The sequence below is a fragment of the Cherax quadricarinatus genome, chromosome 47, assembly GCF_038502225.1.
Source record: "Cherax quadricarinatus isolate ZL_2023a chromosome 47, ASM3850222v1, whole genome shotgun sequence".
In the NCBI taxonomy this organism is placed as follows: Eukaryota; Metazoa; Arthropoda; class Malacostraca; order Decapoda; family Parastacidae; genus Cherax; species Cherax quadricarinatus.
In genome coordinates, this window is record NC_091338.1 from 6,839,396 (window position 1) to 6,864,161 (window position 24,766).

The 24,766-nt window shown below is 38.9% G+C and overlaps 3 protein-coding genes across 4 annotated transcripts in view; 1 reads left to right on the top strand and 2 right to left on the bottom strand.

The window, feature by feature from the left end:
* LOC128696583 (sialin-like) overlaps positions 1-24,766 on the bottom strand; it is a 152,205-nt gene that overhangs the window by 70,286 nt on the left and 57,153 nt on the right. The window lies entirely within an intron of this gene.
* The window catches only part of LOC128696528 (F-box only protein 21-like), a 444,502-nt gene that overhangs the window by 8,412 nt on the left and 411,324 nt on the right, over positions 1-24,766 (bottom strand). The gene's annotated exons all lie outside the window — the stretch shown is intronic.
* The window catches only part of mTerf3 (mitochondrial transcription termination factor 3), a 29,080-nt gene that overhangs the window by 182 nt on the left and 4,132 nt on the right, over positions 1-24,766 (top strand). Inside the window, exons 2-6 of the mRNA XM_070094667.1 lie at positions 4,398-4,880; positions 11,700-11,822; positions 15,045-15,227; positions 15,806-15,929; positions 16,894-16,984. Of these exons, the coding sequence (XP_069950768.1) occupies positions 4,405-4,880; positions 11,700-11,822; positions 15,045-15,227; positions 15,806-15,929; positions 16,894-16,984 (997 nt within the window). The 5' untranslated portion in view covers positions 4,398-4,404. The remainder of the gene's footprint in view (positions 1-4,397; positions 4,881-11,699; positions 11,823-15,044; positions 15,228-15,805; positions 15,930-16,893; positions 16,985-24,766) is intronic.

A 24,766-nucleotide genomic window follows, 5' to 3' on the forward strand; every position in this document is an offset into this window, starting at 1 on the left:
TAAAGACCATTGTGTGGGCGAAACATTGTCAATAAAGGATCACATTTTACTGATTGTGTTTTTCCATTGTGTCGGTATTTTATACCATTTACTTCCAAGAACTGCTTTTTCTTGTTAAATTTCCCCTTCATATGGAGACGACTTGGTGCCGGTGTAAAGCTCTTGGTCCAGGAAACTGGCTCTGCCCTCCATTTCCTTGGCTCAGGCCTTGTTGCTTCCCTTTCCCCACGCGTTGTGTGATTCCTACAGGTTTAGAGCTTCCCATGATAATACAGAATTCACTTTTTTTTTTTTGCTCAGCACTGTGTGACCCTGGTGGGTTTAGCGCTTAATTTGGATGGACGAGGAATAATGACGACGACGACGATGATGATTGATGATTGACGACGACGATGATTTTTTATACAATGATGTTTGGGTTTGCTATAATACAACTCGTGCAGTTACTGGAGGAGAAACCTCAAAAACTTCACGTATCCTGGAGAAGATAAATACTAAACATATGAATACAAAGAAAAATGTTAAAAGTATCTGCAAAATATGAAGAAAGCAAAGAAAAAGAATATGAAGAATAATACGAAGACTATTACAATGAATACGAAGTATGCAAAGGGTACGATTGCTAGTGCACTGAGCTCACACTCTGAGGTCATGGGATCGATCCCTGGTACGGCTGGAAAACATAGCAATTGTTTCCGTACGACACCTGCTGCCCTTGTTCACTCGTCGGTAAAATGGGTACCTGGATGTTAGTCGACTGGTGGGGGTTACATCCGGGGGACAAAATTGACCTAATTTGCCCGAAGTGCTCTGTATTACAAGACGCTTTCTATATAGTAGTATGTCATTGATATCAGTTAGGCCTGTATACTTTGTACATGTATTTGTAGAAATTAAGATATTACAATATTATTATTATTAATATGAAGAATACAAAGATCTGTGTACCTCAAAAGATCATTGAAATTTGTATGTATGGAATGTTGTGTAGCCATAACCTAAATATAAACTTATTTAACCAAGGATATACCTTACCTATGATATTCCTTATTAGAGTTTCTCGAGTTTCACTACTCTCGAAGCCCGGCCATGGGCCAGGCTCGTCTGGCGCTTGCCTGGTCAACCAGGCTGTTGCTGCTGAAGGCCCGCTGCCCCACATATCCGTCACAGCCTGGTTGATCTGGCACGTGGTGAAGATACTTGTCCAGTTTCCTCTTGAAGGCTTTTACACTTGTTCCAGCCGTGTTTGATATCTTCTGGTAAGATGTTGAATAGTCTAGAACCCCGGATGTTCATACAGTGTTCCCTTATTGTCCCCACCGCACCCCTGCTCCTCACTTGGTTTATTTTTACACTTCCTCCCATGTCTCTCACTCCAGTATGTTGTTATGGCAGTGTGCAGATTTGGGACCAGGTCCTGGAGTATTTTCTAGGTATATATTATCATGTATCTCTCTCTCCTCTGCTCCAATGAGTACATGTTCAAGACTTGAAGGCATTCCCAGTAATTTAGGTGCTTTACTGGCTCAATGTGAGCTGTAAATGATCTCTGTATTTGTTCCAGCTCTGCTATTTCTCTTGCTTTGAACAGGGGTGTCAGCACTGAGCAATATTCTAAGTGAGGGAGCACTAATGATTTGACGAGTTTCACCATTGGCATTATTTCCCTTGTTTTGAAAATTCTCAGTACCCACCCCATCATCTTCCTGGCTGATGTGATCAAATTCAAATAGGATTGTTTATTTCCATTTCATAGTAATACAGCCTCGCCTCGCTTAACGACAGAGTTCTGCTCCTAAGACCATGTCGGTACACAAATTCATTGCTAAGTGAGGAGCATACTATAATGGTAGTGGGTTTGTGTCATCTATCTTTGATATTGTTTTAATGTCACCTTTGCACCGTTTATAACATTTCTGGTATATTTTTAAATGTTTATACAATAGTGTACTGCATATTGTAATAAACAAAATGGAGGAAATCAGCTCTAATACACATTAATTAGGCATGCATACTGGTCAGAGAGCCCATTGTAAGTCCGAGGCATTGGTAAACGAATATGTCGCTAAATGAGGAGAGGCTGTAATAATAATCTTTATTTCTACAAGTACGTACATGAGACAACCTATACGGACCTAGCTTTCATCAATGACATAACATGTAAAAAGCCCCTGGTTATGCAGAACATTCCAGGCAATTAGGTTTTGTCCCCAGGATGCAATTCACACAAGTTGGCTAACACCCAGGTACTTACTACTAGGTGAACAGAGATAGCAGGTGTCTTAAGGTAATACACCCCAATGTTTCTACCCGTATCAGGGATTGAACCACGGACCTCAATGTGTGTGCTGATTGCAATGGCAACCTTGCTGCGGGACACTTTGATGGATGGGTCTATGAAAGATGAGGTGAATCATAGAATTGATGAGGGGAAAAGAGTGAGTGGTGCACTTAGGAGTCTGTGGAGACAAAGAACTTTGTCCTTGGAGGCAAAGAGGGGAATGTATGAGAGTATAGTTTTACCAACGCTCTTATATGGGTGTGAGGCATGGGTGATGAATGTTGCAGCGAGGAGAAGGCTGGAGGCAGTGGAGATGTCATGTCTGAGGGCAATGTGTGGTGTGAATATAATGCAGAGAATTCGTAGTTTGGAAGTTAGGAGGAGGTGCGGGATTACCAAAACTGTTGTCCAGAGGGCTGAGGAAGGGTTGTTGAGGTGGTTCGGACATGTAGAGAGAATGGAGCGAAACAGAATGACTTCAAGAGTGTATCAGTCTGTAGTGGAAGGAAGGCGGGGTAGGGGGTCGGCCTAGGAAAGGTTGGAGAGAGGGGGTAAAGGAGGTTTTGTGTGCGAGGGGCTTGGACTTCCAGCAGGCATGCGTGAGCGTGTTTGATAGGAGTGAATGGAGACAAATGGTTTTTTAATACTTGACGTGCTGTTGGAGTGTGAGCAAAGTAACATTTATGAAGGGGTTCAGGGAAACCGGCAGGCCGGACTTGAGTCCTGGAGATGGGAAGTACAGTGCCTGCACTCTGAAGGAGGGGTGTTAATGTTGCAGTTTAAAAACTGTAGTGTAAAGCACCCTTCTGGCAAGACAGTGATGGAGTGAATGATGGTGAAAGTTTTTCTTTTTCGGGCCACCCTGCCCTGGTGGGAATCGGCCAGTGTGATAAAAAAAAAAAAAAAATCTTGTCTGTTCAATTTGCTTAATGCAGTTTTACTTATTATATACCATTTCAAGAACCTAATTGCTATGTTAATCCAGGGATGAGGATGTTGAGGAATAGCAAGTTATCATTGGTCTCCTCCCTAGTGTGGCCTAGATTATAAGTTCAGCTTCATTGAACCTTCTCTGCAGTTTCTTAATACAAAAGCATTTTTGAGTTATGAGGACATTGCCTGTGTATTGCACACTTGTTACAATGTATAAAATATGCAGGTAACCCACACATTGGAGAAAGAAACTTATGATGTTTCATTCTTTCATAAGTTTCTTATCTTATATGTGGGTTATTTGTGTATTGTTCAAGTTATGGTATTGTGCCTTTTTATTCTTTACTGGGTATAAGATAAGATAAGATAAGATTTTGTTCGGATTTTTAACCCCGGAGGGTTAGCCACCCAGGATAACCCAAGAAAGTCAGTGCGTCATCGAGGACTGTCTAACTTATTTCCATTGGGGTCCTCAATCTTGTCCCCCAGGATGCGACCCACACCAGTCGACTAACACCCAGGTACCTATTTGCTGCTAGGTGAACAGGACAACAGGTGTAAGGAAACGTGTCGAAATGTTTCCACCCGCCGGGAATCGAACCCGGGCCCACCGTGTGTGAAGCGGGAGCTTTAGCCACCAGGCCACCGGGCCTGGTGGCACTCAGTTGTTAAGTGTTCCACTTACATATATCTGCTTGTTATAATGGCGATGATAGGAGACTTGTACCCATTTCATATGTTTGTCTGTAAAGGTTGTTGTTGCAAAGGGAACAGGTAATTATTACAGCATCTCAACCATATTGTCCCACATGAGTAATGATCATACTTCACCATACCCACATTGCAGCATGACTCTGGTGATTTCATTCTCACAAGGCTTAACTTGACCTGTCAGTTGTTCACACCTGACTTGAACAGTCTTACTTCACAGGTGCCTTGGCCTATAAATATATACAATACTGGATTTTCGGTACCCTGTGTAACTTTGGATTGAACAAGGCTCCAGGACTGAGACTTTTCCACTAAAATGTTATAAATATTTGCTAACATTTCCTGCTACTTAACTTTTCAGTATCCTATACCAGTATCTGATGCTTAAGTTTCATAATCTTGTTGGTAGTCATTGCATGCTAAGCTTAGATAGTTCCACATGTACTATATTAAAATATCCTTTTTTTTTCAGATTCACAATGAATTCCATAAGAACCAAACTGTTTGATTTACTAATTAGTGCAAGACCATTGCTTCAATTTACATTAAATGTTAGAAAAAGAAATTTAATGTTTACATGGCATTCTTTGGCATTGAATACTGACGGATCCTTTCGAAGCAATGTGTGGAAGGGAAATAACTTGCCTATTCAGAATATTTATGTAACTTCGCATAGATACTATAGCAAAAATACAAGTCATGGATCATTGATAACTCCAGAGACAAGCAGTGCAAGTGAGCTTACAATGAAAGAAAATGTATGTGATTCTGTGGCATTGTTGGAGGAAGAATGCAGTTTTCCTGTTAGTGAAAACGAAGATTGGTCATCAGAAATGAAGTGGATAAAAAGTCAAGAAAGCAAAGATGTTCTTTCTCCTCCCAAAGATCTCTCTGAGATTGACAATTTATCACCTGAGCTGAGGCCTACATTCAACTTAGCTGCATATGCAAACAGGTAGGATAGGGTATAGGGTAGTTGTGTTTTATATTTTTTGCAATGTCAGCATTAATTATGAAGGGTTTTTTGCAGTGAATTGTCAAAAACTGATATCTAGGATTTAACTGAATTTCATTGCAGATTGCAAATGTCCCCCAAGCAGTTAAGCCTGGGTACCAGCTCATAAATGGTGATTTGCCTATCTCTGATTTCCTAATTGTCACCAGTACAAATTTTAACTTAACATAGTACGTGTAGGTAGTTCAAGCAGCACATCTCAAAAAATCAAGCGTGATTTGCCTAAGCAAGTACATGTATACAGGGCAAGATAATTTTTTTCAGCTTTGTATCCTGACCTATTGAATAATATGCAGTAAAGGAAAATTAGCCTTTATATTATTTTGGCACATGTAAAATTTGTCATCTGAAAGGAAAACAAGTGCTCTGAACCATGGTGTGTGTGTTTGTGTGTCTGTCTTTGTGGGAAATTAATATTAAAAAAAAATGTAGAGGTTAGTTGACTTTGTAAAGTATTGGGTTATAGATACAGGCACTTCTGTTACTGAACTACAGGGGGTCACCCTGCCTCTCACCGAGGCAGGGTGACCCTCAAAATAGAAGGAAACACTTTCACCATCATTCAACACTTTAATCATCATTTACACATAATCACTGTCTTTGCAGAGGTGCTCAGATATGACAGTTTAGATGTCACATCAAACAGCCAATATCCCAAACCCCTCCTCTAAAGTGCAGACATTGTACTTCCCACCTCCAGGACTCAAGTCCCTAAATCCCTTCACAAAATATTACCATGCTCACACTCCAACAGCTCGTCAGGTCCCAAAAACCATTCGTCTCCTTTCACTCCTAACATGCTCACACATGCCTGCAGCATGTTTAAGCCCCTTACTTTAGTTAAAACTTGCAAATGAAATTAAAAAAGTGCATCAAAATTAAATACCTGTAGTTTGTACATGTATTATGAAAGCTTTTTCAAGTGCTGTTTAATTTTGGATGTAACTTTTCAGTTGCATTTAAGTATAGGGGAGCTTTATAAGAGCTAACTGTAGTTGTCTGCTAATAGAATAGGTTAATTGCCTGATAGAAAAACTCTGATTATCTATTTGTAATTATAGTGGTACCTTGAGTTTCGTGCAGCTCCCAACTTGAAAAATTATGCAAGTGTATTATTGTAAGTGCTTTTGTAAGTGTATTTTTGGGGGTCTGAAATGGACTAATCTAATTTATGCTATTCCTTATGGGAACAAATTCGTTTGGCAACGGCACTCGAACAGCCTTTTGGAACGAATTATGGCCGAAACTCGAGGTACCACTATTTCTGTAGATACTGGAGCAGAGCTAATTTCAAGCTCCCATCTTCAGTATTTAGATATTGGTTTTAACACTCAATGTCTCAATTCCTTTGTTCTACCACTTTGTTTAAGGAGAGAAACTTTTTAGATTCCTTTTTTTTTAAGATGACAGGTAAACTATACAAACTTCTACTTATATACATCATTTATGTACAGTAAAACCTCGATTTAATACAACCTGATTTAATGGATTTTCGATTTACCAAGCAAAATCTGTGATTGAACAATTAAAAGCAACAAAGTTCATTAAATCCCGGATTGTCTTTTATTAATATGGTCTGCTGGATCAATTCATTTCAGGTCGAATTAGCTTAGTCCAATAAATTAGAATTGTCTGTTATTTTTATAGACAATTCTGGATTTAACAGGCAAAGTCTGTTAAATTCTCAAATTTCTGTCAGTGTTGTAGTCTGCAGGGTAAATTTATTTTCAGATTAATTGGACTTAGTGCAGTAAACCTTTCATTGTCAGTGCCGTAGTACTATGGCTTGCAAGCCAGTGTTGGTTCCGTAGTACTACGCCAAAATTGTACTGGCTTCAAATCTAGCAGGAGAAAGCTGGTAGACCTACATGTGAGAGAATGGGGCTGCATGGTCAGTATGCACAGTATAAAAAAATCGGGGAGGCCGCAATGCATTGTGGGGGTGCTAATTCAGTAAGCCTTGTTTACCATGCCTAGCGGTAAGGAATACCTCTTTCCCTGGAGAACTGGGACTCTTCCCTTCCCAAGTGACAGTTCTAACACAGATTGAAGTATCAGTGAAGATGAATCTCATGGTTTCGAGTGCGACTGAAAGCAATGCCCAGGATACCAGAAATATTGCTGAAAACCCAGACGATTATCAACCTCCCACCTCTTGTGCTGGGCCATCCCATTTATCAACACTTGTACCACAGCGAAAGGGGAAACTCATTTTCCCATGTCTCAAAGAATAAGTAACTTTATTCAGGTATACACAAATAGTTACATAGATTATCATACATAGCAGCATATGTGTAGATTACCTAGGATAAGCCAAAAAGTCAGTGGGTGGTGGGAAAGGCAGCACGGGTTTGTGTGAACAGGTTTTGTAACCAGTATAATAATATTTGTGCGGTTATTGTGTTGCATACAACAAATGGACCTGCCTCGTATGGGCCAGTAGGCCTTCTGCAGTGTTCCTACATTCTTATGTTCTTAAATGGATATACAGTGGACCCTCGACTAACGCTATTAATCTGTTCCTGAGAGCTCATCGTTAGTCAGAATAATCGTTAGTCAAGTTAATTTTCCCCATAAGAAATAATGGAAATCAAATTAATCCGTGCAAGACACCCAAAAGTATTGAAAAAAAAAATTTAACACATGAAATATTAATTTTAATACACACAAACTGAAGAAGACATGCACAGTTACATGACACTTATCTTTATTGAAGATCTGGTGATGATTGATGGGATGGGAAGAGGAGTGTGTTGATGGTCTTAGTGTTTAGAAGGGGAATCCCCTTCCATTAGGACTTGAGGTGGCAAGTCCTTTTTCGGGGTTACTTCCCTTCTTTTAATGCCACTAGGACCAGCTTGAGAGTCACTGGACCTCTGTCGCACAACATATCTGCCCATAGAGGCCTGTACCTCCTGTTCCTTTATGACATTCCTAAAGTGTTTCACAACATTGTCAGTGTCACCATTAAACACTTGTTCAGGTTTCAGTCCTTCACTATGTACTCCTTGAATTCCTGCACATATTTTTCAGCTGCTTTTTGGTCCAAACTGGCAGCCTCACCATGCCTTATCACACTATGTATGCCACTACGATTCTTAAATCTCTCAAACCAACCTTAAAGCCTTAAATTCACTCACATCACCACTAGTTGCTGGCATTTTTCTAATTAAATCGTCATGCAACTTCCTAGCCTTTTCACATATGATCGCTTGAGAGATGCTATCTCCTGCTATCTGTTTTTCGTTTATCCATACCAATAACAGTCTCTCAACATCTATCACTTGCGATCTCAGTTTCGAAAACATAGTTGCACCTTTGGCAAGAACAGCTTCCTTGATTGCCGTTTTCTTGGCCACAATAGTAACGATGGTTGATTGGGGTTTTGTGTACAGCCTGGCCAGCTCGGAGACATGCACTCCACTTTCATACTTAGCAATGATCTCTTTCTTCATTTTTTTTTTTTTTTTTTTTCAACAAGTCGGCCGTCTCCCACCGAGGCAGGGTGACCCAAAAAAAGAAAGAAAATCCCCAAAAAGAAAATACTTTCATCATCATTCAACACTTTCACCACACTTGCACATTATCACTGTTTTTGCAGAGGTGCTCAGAATACAACAGTCTAGAAAAATACACACATAAAGATACACAACATATCCCTCCAAACTGCCAATATCCCAAACCCCTCCTTTAAAGTGCAGGCATTGTACTTCCCATTTCCAGGACTCAAGTCCGACTATATGAAAATAACCGGTTTCCCTGAATCCCTTCACTAAATATTACCCTGCTCACACTCCAACAGATCGTCAGGTCCCAAGTACCATTCGTCTCCATTCACTCCTATCTAACACGCTCACGCACGCTTGCTGGAAGTCCAAGCCCCTTACCCACAAAACCTCCTTTACCCCCTCTCTCCAACCCTTTCGAGGACGACCCCTACCCCGCCTTCCATCCCCTATAGATTTATATGCTTTCCATGTCATTCTACTTTGATCCATTCTCTCTAAATGACCAAACCACCTCAACAACCCCTCTTCTGCCCTCTGACTAATACTTTTATTAACTCCACACCTTCTCCTAATTTCCACACTCCGAATTTTCTGCATAATATTTACACCACACATTGCCCTTAAACAGGACATCTCCACTGCCTCCAACCGTCTCCTCGCTGCTGCATTTACCACCCAAGCTTCACACCCATATGAGAGTGTTGGTACTACTATACTTTCATACATTCCCTTCTTTGCCTCCATAGATAACGTTTTTTGACTCCACATATACCTCAACGCACCACTCACCTTTTTTCCCTCATCAATTCTATGATTAACCTCATCCTTCATAAATCCATCCGCCGACACGTCAACTCCCAAGTATCTGAAAACATTCACTTCTTCCATACTCCTCCTCCCCAATTTGATATCCAATTTTTCTTTATCTAAATCATTTGACACCCTCATCACCTTACTCTTTTCTATGTTCACTTTCAACTTTCTACCTTTACACACATTCCCAAACTCATCCACTAACCTTTGCAATTTTTCTTTATAATCTCCCATAAGCACAGTATCATCAGCAAAAAGTAACTGTGTCAATTCCCATTTTGAATTTGATTCCCCATAATTTAATCCCACCCCTCTCCCAAACACCCTAGCATTTACTTCCTTTACAACCCCATCTATAAATATATTAAACAACCATGGTGACATTACACATCCCTGTCTAAGACCTACTTTTACCGGGAAGTAGTCTCCCTCTCTTCTACACACCCTAACCTGAGCCTCACTATCCTCATAAAAACTCTTTACAGCATTTAATAACTTACCACCTATTCCATATACTTGCAACATCTGCCACATTGCTCCTCTATCCACTCTATCATATGCCTTTTCTAAATCCATAAATGCAATAAAAACTTCCCTATCTTTATCTAAATACTGTTCACATATATGCTTCAATGTAAACACCTGATCTACACATCCCCTACCCACTCTAAAACCTCCTTGCTCATCCGCAATCCTACATTCTGTCTTACCTCTAATTCTTTCAATTATAACCCTACCGTACACTTTTCCTGGTATACTCAGTAAGCTTATTCCTCTATAATTTTTACAGTCTCACCCTTTTTGCTGTAGGGTTGGCACTAGAAGCTTCCTTGGGGCCCATGGTGACTTATTTTGCAGGTGCAATCACTAAAAAGGCTGTGATAATATGAAATGTTCCGATTGTATTCTTGGAAGCGACCGTGGTGGCTGGCTGGCTTGTAAACACTGGCCAGAAGTGGACGCGTCTCAGACGGAACGAATAGTGTTGGTCGAGTTTTTTAGCGCTAATCGAGGCAAAATTTTTGCAATGAAATGTATCGCTAGTCAGATTTATCGTTAATCGATGCCATCGCTGGTCGAGGGTCCACTGTATATACATTATGCATTATATTGGTCTCACAGGCCACAAAAGTTACTTGAAAAAATAGATTACAAGAGAAAAAATTAGAATAAAAGTAAAAATAATATTACCGAGTGAGTGTCAGTCGCCGATGTTGCTGTAAGCGGTTCACTTGCTGTCAGCTTCATGCCTCTATATCTCAGTAAGTACTGATTGCAATTTTTTTTTTCTTTTTAAACAATCAGAAAAATATAAAGATTTTGGTAAGAAAATTTTTTTTTGTTTTTTTGGAATATTTTTCGACATTGAGAGCAAGTTTGTAATCAGGGGCTTCGACAGTGTAAAGGTTAAATTTGAAAATGGTCCATTTCATTTACGATTATGGAAAGATATCATAATCTGAATTTAGCAGTTTGTCAGTTTTAATGAACACCCCCTCGCCTCATTAATCAGTTAAAGTGAGGCTTCACTGTGCATATTTTATGTTTCATTTATGTTTTTTAATGGTTCTTAATTCTAGTCTGAGATCGGTGTGCAGGGTCAATTTCTAGAATTACTGTATTAACAGATGCAGTGGAACCCTGGTTTTTGTCCTTAATCTGTTCCAGAAGGTCGGTCGAAATCGGAAATGGACGAAAACCAAAGTAACATTTCCCATAAGAAATAATGTAAATCCAATTAATCCATTCCAGACACCCAAAAATATTAACCAAAAATACATTTTATAGAGAATAACTATAGTTTTACATACAGAAAACAATGATAAATAAATATAAATGATTAATTTTAATGGATAAATGAACATTTAAATCACTATTACATACCTTTATTGAAGACTTGTTGACATATGGAAGAAGGCATGGAGGGGAGAGGGAGGAGAGGTTATTCTTTGGAATACATCCTTACATCCTGAGGAGCTTGGCCACACATACGCCACTTTCATATTTTGTTACAAGCTCTTCTTGAATTCTATCACGTTTCTCACTTTCTGTACCAAAGGGCTGGCACTAGGAACTTTCTTTGGCCCCATGCTGGCTTATTTCGCAGTTGCATTCAATAAACAAGCACAAAAAACAATGGATTATTACGAAATGTTTCTGATGAACGCATGGAGCATTGCTCACTAAACAATTGGCAGAGGCAGACTGAGTCACGTACATGTGAGCGACCTCGTCCCAGGCGGGTAGACACGTCTGATATGGATGATTTCTGAGCAGAGGTACGAAACCTGGGGTAAAATTTCGCCCCAAAAAAATGGTCGAAATCCGAATTGTACGATATCCGCAACGGACGAAATCTGGGGTTCCACTGTACACAAGATCTTTAGAGTTAAGGACAACAAGTACAATGGTGGCTCATGTGTTGTGCTCTTTCCAGGTCACATACCCTGCAACAACTTATAAAACTTGGAGTTGACCTTAGTAATTGGGACAAGAGGAAGCATATCAACTCATTCATCCTTAAGCTTGATTTTGAAAGAGACATGAAAAAATATCTAATGTAAGTTTTATAAGATATGTATACTGTACAGGTGTTTCTCACTTTATGATAGTTTGACTTACAATATTTCGACTTCACAATGCTGTGATAGTAATGCACGTTCAAATTTTGACAGATAAACTGGTATTCATTTATTTATTTTTCAATACTGCTAATTTAGCTACAGTAATTATTGATTTATTTACTTATTCAGTGACAGTAGTTATTTATCATATATTCTTATTCAACTTGCAACGTTTTCTGCTTACCATGGGTTCATCGGAACATAACCCTATTGTAAGTCAAGGAACACTTAAAAACATTTACTTCTAAGTATTTTATGTACACTTTCTATTTTAAACATAGACTTTGGTTTGTTCTAATGCACTTTGAACTGATAATAGAATTGAAATGATCATACTTTATATTCTTGAGACCATAGGTGAGCTGCATTAGATGGGAGCCATACCTTGAAAGAATTAACATAATAATAAACTTAATCGGTAAGTATTGCCCTCATACACTCAAACAATGAATTAAATTTCGTGTACCTTTTCCAGAAATCACTATTTTTATTAATTGACAAATCATAATTTCCAGTAACTAGCTGATTAGTGTAAAAGTGTAATATATCATTCCATTTAACCCCTTAACTGTCCAAACATAGATCTACGTTGTTACCGGTAGCGCTCCGAACGTAGATCAACGTTTTATTTTTCTTGCCTTCAAATTTGGCATGATTGGCCTGAGTGGCCTAAACGTGAGAGAATAGGTCTTCGCACTTAGTGTGCAGTGTATGAAAAAATCGGGGACCCCATATTGGTCAGAGAGTCCGTTTTAAGTCTGAGTCATTGGTAAACAAGTACATCACTAAGTCAGGAGAGGCTGTACATAACAATTACATATATGAAAATCTAAAGCTGGACAGGAAGTTAGAGCCATTTGGTTTTTGTGGCTGCATAACAGTTGCAACTCGTGTTTGCATCACGGATGAAGAATATTAATATTCAGCGCAGTACATTTAATTTCCAAATTTGGTTCCACTGTTTTTTTTTAACCTAAAATACAGTATAGTTTGCCCCTCTCCTATCATGCCTTCAACTATGTACTTCACTTCCATCACTTTGAAATTGCTTTTTGCCCCCTACTTATGTCTTTTGCTGAGAAGTGGCCAGTTGTGCTGTCACAGGCAAAATATTTCCCCCCCTTTCTTAGTATACTTAATATCACTGGTATTTATAGCAACCTCACTCCCCAAAAGTTTTCTCATAGGAATTCACTGTAAGATGGCTTTCTCTTCTGTTATCATTCCATTTCTGATTTCATCACCCTATTGCACTTTAAAATAGTGTGTGTGAGTAGGATGGAAAACCTGCAAAACACATTGCTTTTAGTCATGGATGATTTAACTGTTTTAGAGTGTATAGTCAGCTTCATAATATCAAGTTTAGTGCTGACCACACTGACACTGTGTAAGCAGTCACTGGATGCCAATCATTACTGCAGTGATTGTCCATCTGCTCTCAGAGTTTGACATATTTGAGATTTTAGCTGCAATATGCATATAAATATATGTAACAGAATTTATGTTTGATTGTGTGGAAATGTACAAATTATCAAAATTTTAAACCAAACATACTCTTCTAAACACCTTTTTCTGTAGAACATAGTTTCACAAATTTGCTTTATAGAATGAAGGTAAACAATCAGTTTAGGATAAGAGAAGTTTGATGGTATGATTTGATCTTATGGTCTGAAATTATAAGCAAATCATGTTAATCACTGAATTATGAAGAACATTGTTACAGAGGGAATCATTGTACTACAGTTGACCGTCATTTAGCACGAGTTTATTTGGCACGATTCGGGCATAGCACGATTCAAGAATTGCGGCACAGTTTAATGTAACACATCATAAAATTAGTTTAACAAGGTTCAGTTTGCAGGAAGGAAAAAAAATATTCCCTTTTCCTTAAATGGCTGCCTTATTGTGGATCAACGGGGCAGACCTCCCACCATCCCCCCCCCTCCCTGACATCACCTCACGTACTTCAGACGTGTCCAGTCCTTCTCTGCTACAAGCTAGCTGTGTTTGTGAATTGTTTTGATCTTTTAATTACTATATCTTGTATCTGCCAAGCAATCATGACACCCAGTAGGCATACCAGTGTTGCTGAAAGTGGCAAGAAAAGGAATAAGCATTTAAGTCTTAGAATTAATGAAGAAAACAAAGATACTAGACAAGAGAACCTGTGGCCTTAATGAAGTGTTACTTTCTACACATAAAAAGAGGTAAACATAAGTTTATGTGACTTGACTTAATAACTTACTTGACTGAATGACAAAGTTAGACACTCCAGTACAACCATCGACTTCAGTACCATAACCTCTACCATCCACCTCAGCCCAGTAGGACCACAGCATAACTCTCCACTCTCTTCACAGTCATCCACAAACACCAGCACCCACAATTTAAGATAAGAAATACTATTTCTGTTACGTTTGTAGTCTTAAGCAGTAAAAACAACATAATACATCACAACAATGAACTACAATTACATATTCACTTGTATTTTTGTAAGATGTGGAGGCCTAAAAAAAAAGTTGTTTGGCTTTTTTGGGTATCTCAATAATGTATCCCTATTTTTCCCATAAGTTCTTCAGTTCATCTAACAAGGTTTTACCTAACACGGCATTTTCAGGAATGTAACTACCGTGTTAAATGACGGTCTACTGTATTTATTCCTTACAAGTTTTTAGCTCGTTAGTGAATTTTTGCTGTGATTTTTTGTCTCTGTACATTACATACGAGAAAGTTTTGGGGCAAGTAAATGCCTCGAAGTATTGCATAGAGCTTTTGTTAGTGAAAGTCTCTGATTTTATTTTGCTGCTATTATTCTTTGGGTCTGATTTATTAGAAAGATGATCTGTCTGCCCATTTTTTCCAGTTACTGACCCTTGTCACTTTAGTGCTTTCTTTGATAATAATAATTTTCCAGTTATTCTTCATACTGTACATTCATATTGTGTGCCATCACATCATGGTCATACTTTTGCAAAGTCTGTGTAAATTGCATTGGAATTTTACCATGTCTTGCAGTGCATTCAAATACATGTATAATAAAATTATTCAGATTTAATGTTTGCACAAGTACCCAAACATTTTTGTATGTTTTAAGGCTATCACTATAACATTACCAATCATATACATTTATCAATTTAAATAGCAATATTTGCCTTCAGGTTTTTGCATGATGTGGGTGTTGAAGCAGATGATCTTGGCAAGTGGCTCACTGTTAATCCACTAATTTTCAAAGAAAATTTAGAGAATCTCCAAGTCCGACTGGATTATCTCCATTCTATGAACTTCTCTCCGGATCAGATTACTCGTATCATATCCAAGAATCCCAATTGGTTACTCTTTAGGTAAGACACTTTAAAAGATAGTAAGGGTTAATCTTACAACTTCCTTATTCAGTGTGTTTGAGTTTCTAATATTTAACACTGGCTAATGAAAAATGCTTAAATTGCTCATAAAATTATAATAATAATCATCAGTTCTCGAACATTTGTAATACAGTATAAATTATAACTGTGTACACTGGATGTGCACATGAGAAACAATTAGTGAATTTTCTAGAAAGAGCATAGTAATAATTTAAGGCTAGTGAGCAGTCAACTCACTCTTAGGTATCTGTTTTTTGCTAGGTAACAGGGAGAGCAGGTGTTGGAAGACTTGGTCATCTTGCCTTCCCTGAGAATTCAACCCAAACAACTTCATTTCTTTTTGCAGTATACAAAATATAGTTTAAATGTAATAAAATAGTTAAAAACAAAAGAAAGCCACTAGCATGCCATATATTTAGGGCAGGTCTTTACATAATTTGCAGTACACCTTTTAAAATCTATTTCATCTCGCATTTTTAACTGTTACTGTTTAGCTGGTACTATTATGATATTCAAATTAATTTTATTTAAATATGTACTTTCATTTTGGTTTTCAGTACTGTTAGAATAGACAACCGTCTAGGATATTTTCAACGAACTTTTCATTTGACTGGTGCTGAAGTAAGGCTACTGGCAACTAAGCAGCCAAAACTCATCACCATGAACTTATTCAGTATTAAGGTAAATATGAAATTCTCAGGATTTTTCACATTATGTTTTGCACATATCAAGTACATGTATGACTGTATTAATGTTGATACATCTACATCCACCTTCCAGCTTAAGTCAGAATTCCTTGTTGACTCTGATCAACCAGACTGTTTCTGCTAGTTTCCCATAGGCCTCTATAGCCATTATAACTTGTCTTTGCCGATGGATAATTTTAAAGTTATTGGCCAATTTTGCTGATTACATCACTCTTTACTTAGTGTTATTGGCTGATTATGCTCATAAAGTTTTCAAGTAATTCTGTTCTGCAACTCTGGTCCATTTTTTAAATTGGGTGCCTTGATGCTGATGAATGAATTCGAGTATCATTATATGAATGGTATTCAGCACTGATAAATAAATAAGACGTGCAACACTTGGTCATATTCATTGTTGAAACTTTTTTGCCTGTGCAGTAGGATTTCTCAGTCAAATAATGAGGTGACTAATATACTAGAAACTGTTGAAGAACTGGACATTTTTAGGTGTTCAGTTCCTGAGCCATGAATAAGTGAAGATGTAATGTTTGTGGCGTTCAGTCCCTCAGTCTTAGAAATAAGATGGTGGCCCTAAAACCAATCAAGAGCCAACAACAGCACTTCACTCAAGATCATACTGTACATTGTACAGGCGCTCATAGTGAGCACTGCCATGGAAATGAGCAGTTTTTATTATGGCCGAGGGATAAAACACCTCAGTTACCTCTCCACTTCTATTAAGGATGAGGGTATGAAAACCTAAAAATCTCCACTTCTTCCACCGTCTCTGAATTCAACTTGAGAAACCTTCTGTGCAGGCAAAATGTTTTGGCAATGAAGATACCCAAGTGTTCCACAAAAGGAATTGGTGCTTACCTTCTCTTCCTCTGACTGAATGAAATGTTTGTAAGATGATGCAATAGAAATATTTAAAGTACAGCATGTGTCTGTTTTTTCAGCGTACATCTTTTGCTATTGAAGAGGAAATGGGATTTAGCCCATCAGAGATGAAGAGCCTGCTACTGTCTCAACCAAAAATATGGAGGGCAAGTAAGTAATTTTAGGAAACAGTATTTACAGTTTACCCATAATTTTTTTTTTCAATGAATTGGTTATATCCCACCAAGGCAGGGTGACCTAAATATATATTTATATAAATTGTGGTTAACATATTTTAAAGAGATAGATACTGCATTCTCTGCATGTTTGAAAATTCCACATGCGAATTAGCCATTTTTTTAGTTTTTCATATCATATTTTAAACAGCATATTGGGTTTCCTGATCTGCAGTTCACATATACATACATGATTTTGTAGTTATCCTTGAGCTTGGCTGGCTTACAAAGCTACAGTTTGCATTAAGTATTATGTTATCCTTGAACTGGGTTTGCACATTAATGGCTCATCTTCTTGGGTCTGTCGGTTGTGTGTCATTTACATGTAGTACTTGCTTAGTGATCTGTTGTATATGATTAAGTTTGTGTCCTAATCTGCTTTTGCCAGGTCTGGTTCTTGTACTTGCATGCAGCAGCAGTTTTTTCTTGCCCTTGAGAGTGACATTTCCATAGCATACTTCATTCCTGTGTGGGCTTTACTGTCACATGTGGTGATCCTCTTTTATACTATTTTGGCATGATCATTAAGTAGATACCTCATTGCCCTTCATACTTCCAGTGTTCTTGTATCCAGACTGTATCAATCTTGATTCCTCTGATTAACAGCTGCCTCTTTTATGGGTTCTGGTGGTGCCATTCCAAGTGGGTCCTCCAGCAGTACATCTGAACCCCCAATGAAAGACACATTTCTGTGTTAGTGGCTACACAGAACCCATGGTTTCCACCACCTTCAGCTATTGTACTTTTTCTGACACCTAGGTTAAGCTGCATTCTGGAAGCCACAAATGACCTCAATCATTAGCAAACAATGCCCAGATGTCAGAGGCGAGGGATGTTGCTACTGAGCACAGTGTGCACATAGGAACCTTACTGGGTTGTCAGGTGCATTCTGTCACTCCTATTCTTATATAACATCTTAATAGTGACAACATGTTATCACTGTTTATTTTATCACCATATCCTTCATTTTCTTTTTTTCCAACAAGTCGGCCGTCTCCCACCGAGGCAGGGTGACCCAAAAAGAAAGAAAATCCCCAAAAAGAAAATACTTCCATCATCATTCAACACTTTCACCTCACTCATATATAATCACTGTTTTTGCAGAGGTGCCCAGAATACAACAGTTTAGAAGTATATACATATAAAAATACACAATATATCCCTCCAAACTGCCAATATCTCAAACCCCTCCTTTAGAGTACAGGCATTGTACTTCCCATTTCCAGGACTCAGGTCCGGTTATATAAAGTAACCAGTTTCCCTGAATCCCTTCACTAAATATTATCCTGCTCACACTCCAACAGCTCATCAGGTCTCAAATACCATTCGTCTCCATTCACTCCCATTGAACACGCTCACGCACGCTTGCTGGAAGTCCAAACCCCTCGCCCACAACACCTCCTTTACCCCCTACCTCCAACCTTTTCAAGGACGACCCCTACCCCGCCTTCCTTCCCCTACAGATATATATGCTCTCCATGTCATTCTACTTTGATCCGTTCTCTCTAAATGACCAAACCACCTCAACAACCCCTCTTCAGCCCTCTGACTAATACTTTTATTAACTCCACACCTTCTCCTAATTTCCACACTCCGAATTTTCTGCATAATATTTACACCACATTTTGCCCTTAGACAGGACATCTCCACTGCCTCCAACCGCCTCCTCGCTGCAGCATTTACAACCCAAGCTTCACACCCATATAAGAGTGTTGGTATTACTATACTTTCATACATTCCCTTCTTTGCCTCCATAGATAACATTTTTTGCCTCCACATATACCTCAATGCAGCACTCGCCTTTTTTTCTTCATCAATTCTATGATTAACCTCATCCTCCATAAATCCATCCTCTGACACATCAACTCCCAAATATCTGAAAACATTCACTTCTTCCATACTCCTCCTCCCCAATTTGATATCCAATTTTTCTTTATCTAAATCATTTGATACTCTCATCATCTTACTCTTTTCTATATTCACTTTCAACTTTCTACCTTTACACACACACCCAAATTCGTCCACTAACCTTTGCAATTTTTCTTTAGAATCTCCCATAAGCACAGTATCATCAGCAAAAAGTAACTGTCACTTCCCATTTTGTATTTAATTCCCCATAATTTAATCCCACCCCTCTCCCAAACACCCTATCATTTACTTCTTTTACAACCCTATCTATAAATATATATAACAACCATGGTGACATTACACATCCCTGTCTAAGACCTACTTTTACTGGGAAATAGTCCCCCTCTCTTCTACACACCCTAACCTGAGCCTCACTATCCTCATAAAAACTCTTTACAGCATTTATTAACTTACCACCTATTCCATATACTTGCAACATCTGCCACAATGCTTCCCTATCCACTCTATCATATGCATTTTCTAAATCCATAAATGCAATAAAAACTTCCCTACCTTTATCTAAATACTGCTCACATATATGCTTCAATGTAAACACTTGATCTACACATCCCCTACCCACTCTAAAACCTCCTTGCTTATCCGCAATTCTACGTTCTGTCTTACCTCTAATTCTTTCATTAATAACCCTACCATGCACTTATCCTGGTATACTCTGTAAAAATTATAGAGGAATAAGTTTACTATCTCTTTTGTCCCCCTTCCCTTTATATAAAGGGACTATACACGCTCTCTGCCAATCCCTAGGTACCTTCCCCTCTTTCATACATTTATTAAACAAAAATACCATCATTCCGACACTATATCCCCCCCTGCTTTTAACATTTCTGTCATGATCCCGTCAGTTCCAGCTGCTTTACCCCCTTTCATTCTACTTAATGCCTCACGCACCTCCCCCACACTCACATCCTGCTCTTCTTCACTCCTAAAAGATGGTATACCTCCCTGGCCAGTGCATGAAATTACCGCCTCCCTTTCTTCGTCGACATTAAAAGTTCCTCAAAATATTCTCGCCATCTACCCAAAACCTCCATATCCCCATCTACTAACTCCCCTAATCTGTTTTTAACTGACAAATCCATTTGTTCACTAGGTTTTCTTAACTTGTGTAACTCACTCCAAAATTTTTTCTTATTTTCATTAAAATTTCTTGACAGTACCTCTCCCACTATCATCCGCTCTCCTTTTGCACTCTCACCACTCTCTTCACTTTTCTTTTACTCTCCATATACTCTGCTCTTCTTATAACACTTCTGCTTTGTAAATACCTCTCATAAGCTAACTTTTTCTCTTTTATCACACCCTTTACTTCATCATTCCACCAGTCACTCCTCTTTCCTCCTGCACCCACCCTCCTATAACCACAAACTTCTGCCCCACATTCTAATACTGCATTTTTAAAACTATTCCATCCCTCTTCAACCCTCCCAGTACTCATACTTGCAGTAGCCCACCTTTCTGCCAATACAGTGGACCCCTGCATAACGATATTAACCCTTTGAGGGTTTTCGTCGTACTAGTACGTCTTACGCTTAGGGGTTTTTGACGTACTAGTACTCATAAATTCTAGCGGCCTCAAATCTAGTGGGAGAAAGCTGGTAGGCCTTCATATGAAAGAATGGGTCTATGTGGTCAGTGTGCACAGTCTAAAAAAAATCCTGCAGCACACAGTGCATAATGAGAAAAAAAAACTTTGACCATTTTTTTTTAATAAATCAGCGACTTTGCAGTGTATTTTCGTATGGTATTTATTGTTGTATTCTAGTTTTCTTGGTCTCATTTTATAGAATGGAAGACATATTACAGAAATTGAGATGATTTTGACTGGTTTTACAAAGAAAAGTGCCTTGAAATTGAGCTCAAAGTAGCAGAAATGTTCGATTTTTACCAAACTTCAAAAGTACACAAATCGTGCCAAGCGTGCAATACACGTCAACTTGTGAGTCTAATATTCTTTCACAAGTGCACCAATAATATTTATACCATTTTTTACACTAATGCAGTAGTCTGCATAACAGTAAATCTTATATTTTTTGTGAAAATAAAAATTCAAAGTGGAAAGCAAAAGAATATAAGAGGGGCCTTGAGACGTTGCTAATGACTAGAGGAAATGTCATTTTAGTGCTAGGAATGTCTTTCTTGTTTATTCTGGACCCTATTCGGAAATTGGCATCTTTTGAAATTTGTGTGAAATTGGCAAAATTGCTAAATTCTGACCACTGTACTGGATAGTTGAATTTCATAAATGAGTGGTTTCTTGCACCCATTCGATAGAAAAAATGGAGTTCTAGCGAAATATTCATGTTTTTTGTCGACTAGTACAGTGAAATTGGCCGAAAATGGGGCTCAAAGTGGGCAAAATCGCCGATGCGTAAACATCGCCGAGACCGCTAACTTTGCGAGAGCATAATTCCATAAGTTTTCTATCAAATTTCAAACTTTTGGTGTCTTTATGATCGGAAAAAGATTCTCTATCTTTTCATAAGAGAAAATAATTTTTTTTTTTTTTTAAATTTGGCCGACCCTGAGAACGAGTTTCGGAGAGGGCCTGTCGACCCTCAAAGGGTTAATCCGTTCCTGAGAGCTCATTGTTATGCGAAATTATCGTTATGCGAATGAATTTTCCCCATAAGAAATAATGGAAATCAAATTAATCCGTGCAAGACACCCCAAAGTATGAAAAAAAAAATTTTACCACATGAAATATTAATTTTAATACACACAAACTGAAAAAGGCATGCACAGATCTGGTGATGATTGATGGGATGGGAGGAGGAGAGAGTCTTAGTGTTTAGAAGGGGAATCCCCTTCCATTAAGACTTGAGGTGTCAAGTCCTTTTTTGGAGTTACTTCCCTTCTTTTAATGGCACTAGGACCAGCTTCAGAGTCACTGGACTTCTGTCGCACAACATACCTGTCCATAGTGGCCTGTACCTCTCGTTCCTTTATGACTTTCCTAAAGTGTTTCACAACAGTGTCAGTGTAATAGTCACCAGCACGGCTTGCAATAGCTGTGTTAGGGTGATTGTCATCAAAAAAGGTTTGCACTTTAAGCCACATTCCACACATTTCCTTAATCTTTGAAGTAGGCAACTTCTTCAATTTCTCTCTCCCCTCCTCCGAAGTAGTTTCCTCAGGTCTGGCCTCTTTCTGTTGAAGTTGATCTAGCAGCTCATCAGTGGTTAGTTCTTCATTGTCCTCCTCCACCAACTCTTCCACATCATCCCCACTAACCTCCAACCCCAAGGACTTTCCCAATGCCACAATGGATTCCTCAACTGGCATAGGATTCCCAGGGTTAGCCTCAAACCCTTCAAAATCCCTTTGGTCTACACATTCTGGCCACAGTTTCTTCCAAGCAGAGTTCAAGGTCCTCTTAGTCGCTCCCTCCCAAGCCTTACCTATAAGGTTTACACAATTGAGGATATTAAAGTGATCTCTCCAAAACTCTCTTAGAGTCAATTGAGTTTCTGAGGTCACTACAAAGCACCTTTCAGAGCTTTTGTGTACAGATTTTTGAAGTTTGCAATAACCTACTGGTCCATGGGCTGCAGGAGAGGAGTGGTATTAGGAGGCAAAAACTTCACCTTAATGAAGCTCATGTCCCCACAAAGTCGCTCTGCCACGTCTGTAGGATGACCAGGGGCATTGTCTAACACTAGGAGGCACTTAAGGTCTAATTTCTTTTCACTTAGGTAATCTTTCACATTGGGGGCAAATGCTTGGTGTAACCAGTTATAGAAAAAGTCCCTAGTGACCCATGCCTTACTGTTTGCCCTCCACAGCACACACAAATTAGCCTTGAGGATATTCTTTTGCCTGAACGCTCTGGGAGTTTGAGTGATACACTAATAAAGGCTTCACTTTGCAATCACCACTAGCATTGGAACACATCAACAGAGTAAGCCTGTCTTTCATAGGCTAATGTCCTGGGAGTGGTTTTCCTCCTGAGTAATGTAGGTCCTGCTTGGCATTTTCTTCCAAAACAGGCCTGTTTCATCACAATTAAACACTTGTTCAGGTTTCAGTCCTTCACTGTCTATGTACTCCTTGAATTCCTGCACATATTTTTCAGCTGCTTTGTGGTCCGAACTGGCAGCCTCACCATGCCTTATCACACTATGTATGCCACTACGCTTCTTAAATCTCTCAAACCAACCTTTGCTGGTCTTAAATTCACTCACATCACTAGTTGCAGGCATTTTTTTAATTAAATCCTCATGCAGCTTCTTAGCCTTTTCACTTATGATCACTTGAGAGATGCTATCTCCTGCTATCTGTTTTTCATTTATCCATACCAATAAGAGTCTCTCAACATCTTCCATCACTTGCGATCTCTGTTTCGAAAACACAGTTGAACCTTTGGCAAGAACAGCTTCCTTGATTGCCGTTTTGTTGGACACAATAGTAGCGATGGTTGATTGGGGTTTACTATACAACCTGGCCAGCTCGGAGACACACACTCCACTTTCATACTTAGCAATGATCTCTTTCTTCATCTCTATAGTAATTCTCACCCTTATTCCTGTAGGGTTGGCACTAGCTTTCTTGGGGCCCATGGTCACTTATTTTGCAGATAAAATCACCAAAAACACTGTAATAATACGAAATGTTCCGATTGTATGCTTGGATGTTACCGTGGAGGCTGGCTGGTAAACAATGCCACCGGCGGAACATGTGAGGCTGGCTCAGGCCGCACATTAGACGCATCTCGGACGAATAGCGTTGAGTGGGTTTTTTTAGCGGTATGCGAGGCAAAATCTTAGTGATAAAATGTATCGGTATGCGGATTTAACGTTATGTGATGCCAACGGTATGCGGGGGTCCACTGTAGTTGCTTATATTTCACCCGAACTTCCTCCTCCCTTAGTTTATACACTTTCACCTCCCTCTTACTTGTTGCCATTTTCCTCTTATCCCATCTACCTCTTACTCTAACTGTAGCTACAACTAGATAATGATCCGATATATCAGTTGCCCCTCTATAAACGTGTACATCCTGGAGCCTACCCATCAACCTTTTATCCACCAATACATAATCTAACAAACTACTTTCATTACGTGCTACATCATACCTTGTATATTTATTTATCCTCTTTTTCATAAAATATGTATTACTTATTACCAAACCTCTTTCTACACATAGCTCAATTAAAGGCTCCCTATTTTCATTTACCCCTGGCACCCCAAATTTACCTACTACTCCCTCCACAACATTTTTACCCACGAGTACTCACACTTGGTTCAAAACTCCCCACGCATTCACTCAACGTTTCCCAAAATCTCTCTCTCTCCTCTACACTTCTCTCTTCCCCAGGTGCATATATGCTTACTATAACCCACTTCTCACATCCAACCTTTATTTTACTCCACATAATCCTTGAATTAATACATTTATAGTCCCTCTTTTCCTGCCATAGCTTATCCTTCATCATTATTGCTACTCCTTCTTTAGCTCTAACTCTATTAGAAACCCCTGACCTAATCCCATTTATTCCTCTCCACTGAAACTCACCCACCCCCTTCAGCTTTGTTTCACTTAAAGCCAGGACATCCAGCTTCTTCTCATCCATAACATCTACAATCATCTCTTTCTTATCATTCACACAACATCCACGCACATTCAGACTTCCCACTTTGACAATTTTCTTCTTATTCTTTTTAGTAATTACAGGAAAAGGGGTTACTAGCCCATTGTTCCCGACATTTTAATTGACTTTTACAACACGCATGGCTTACAGAGGAAAGATTCTTATTCCACTTCCCCATGGATATAAAAGGAAAAGTAATT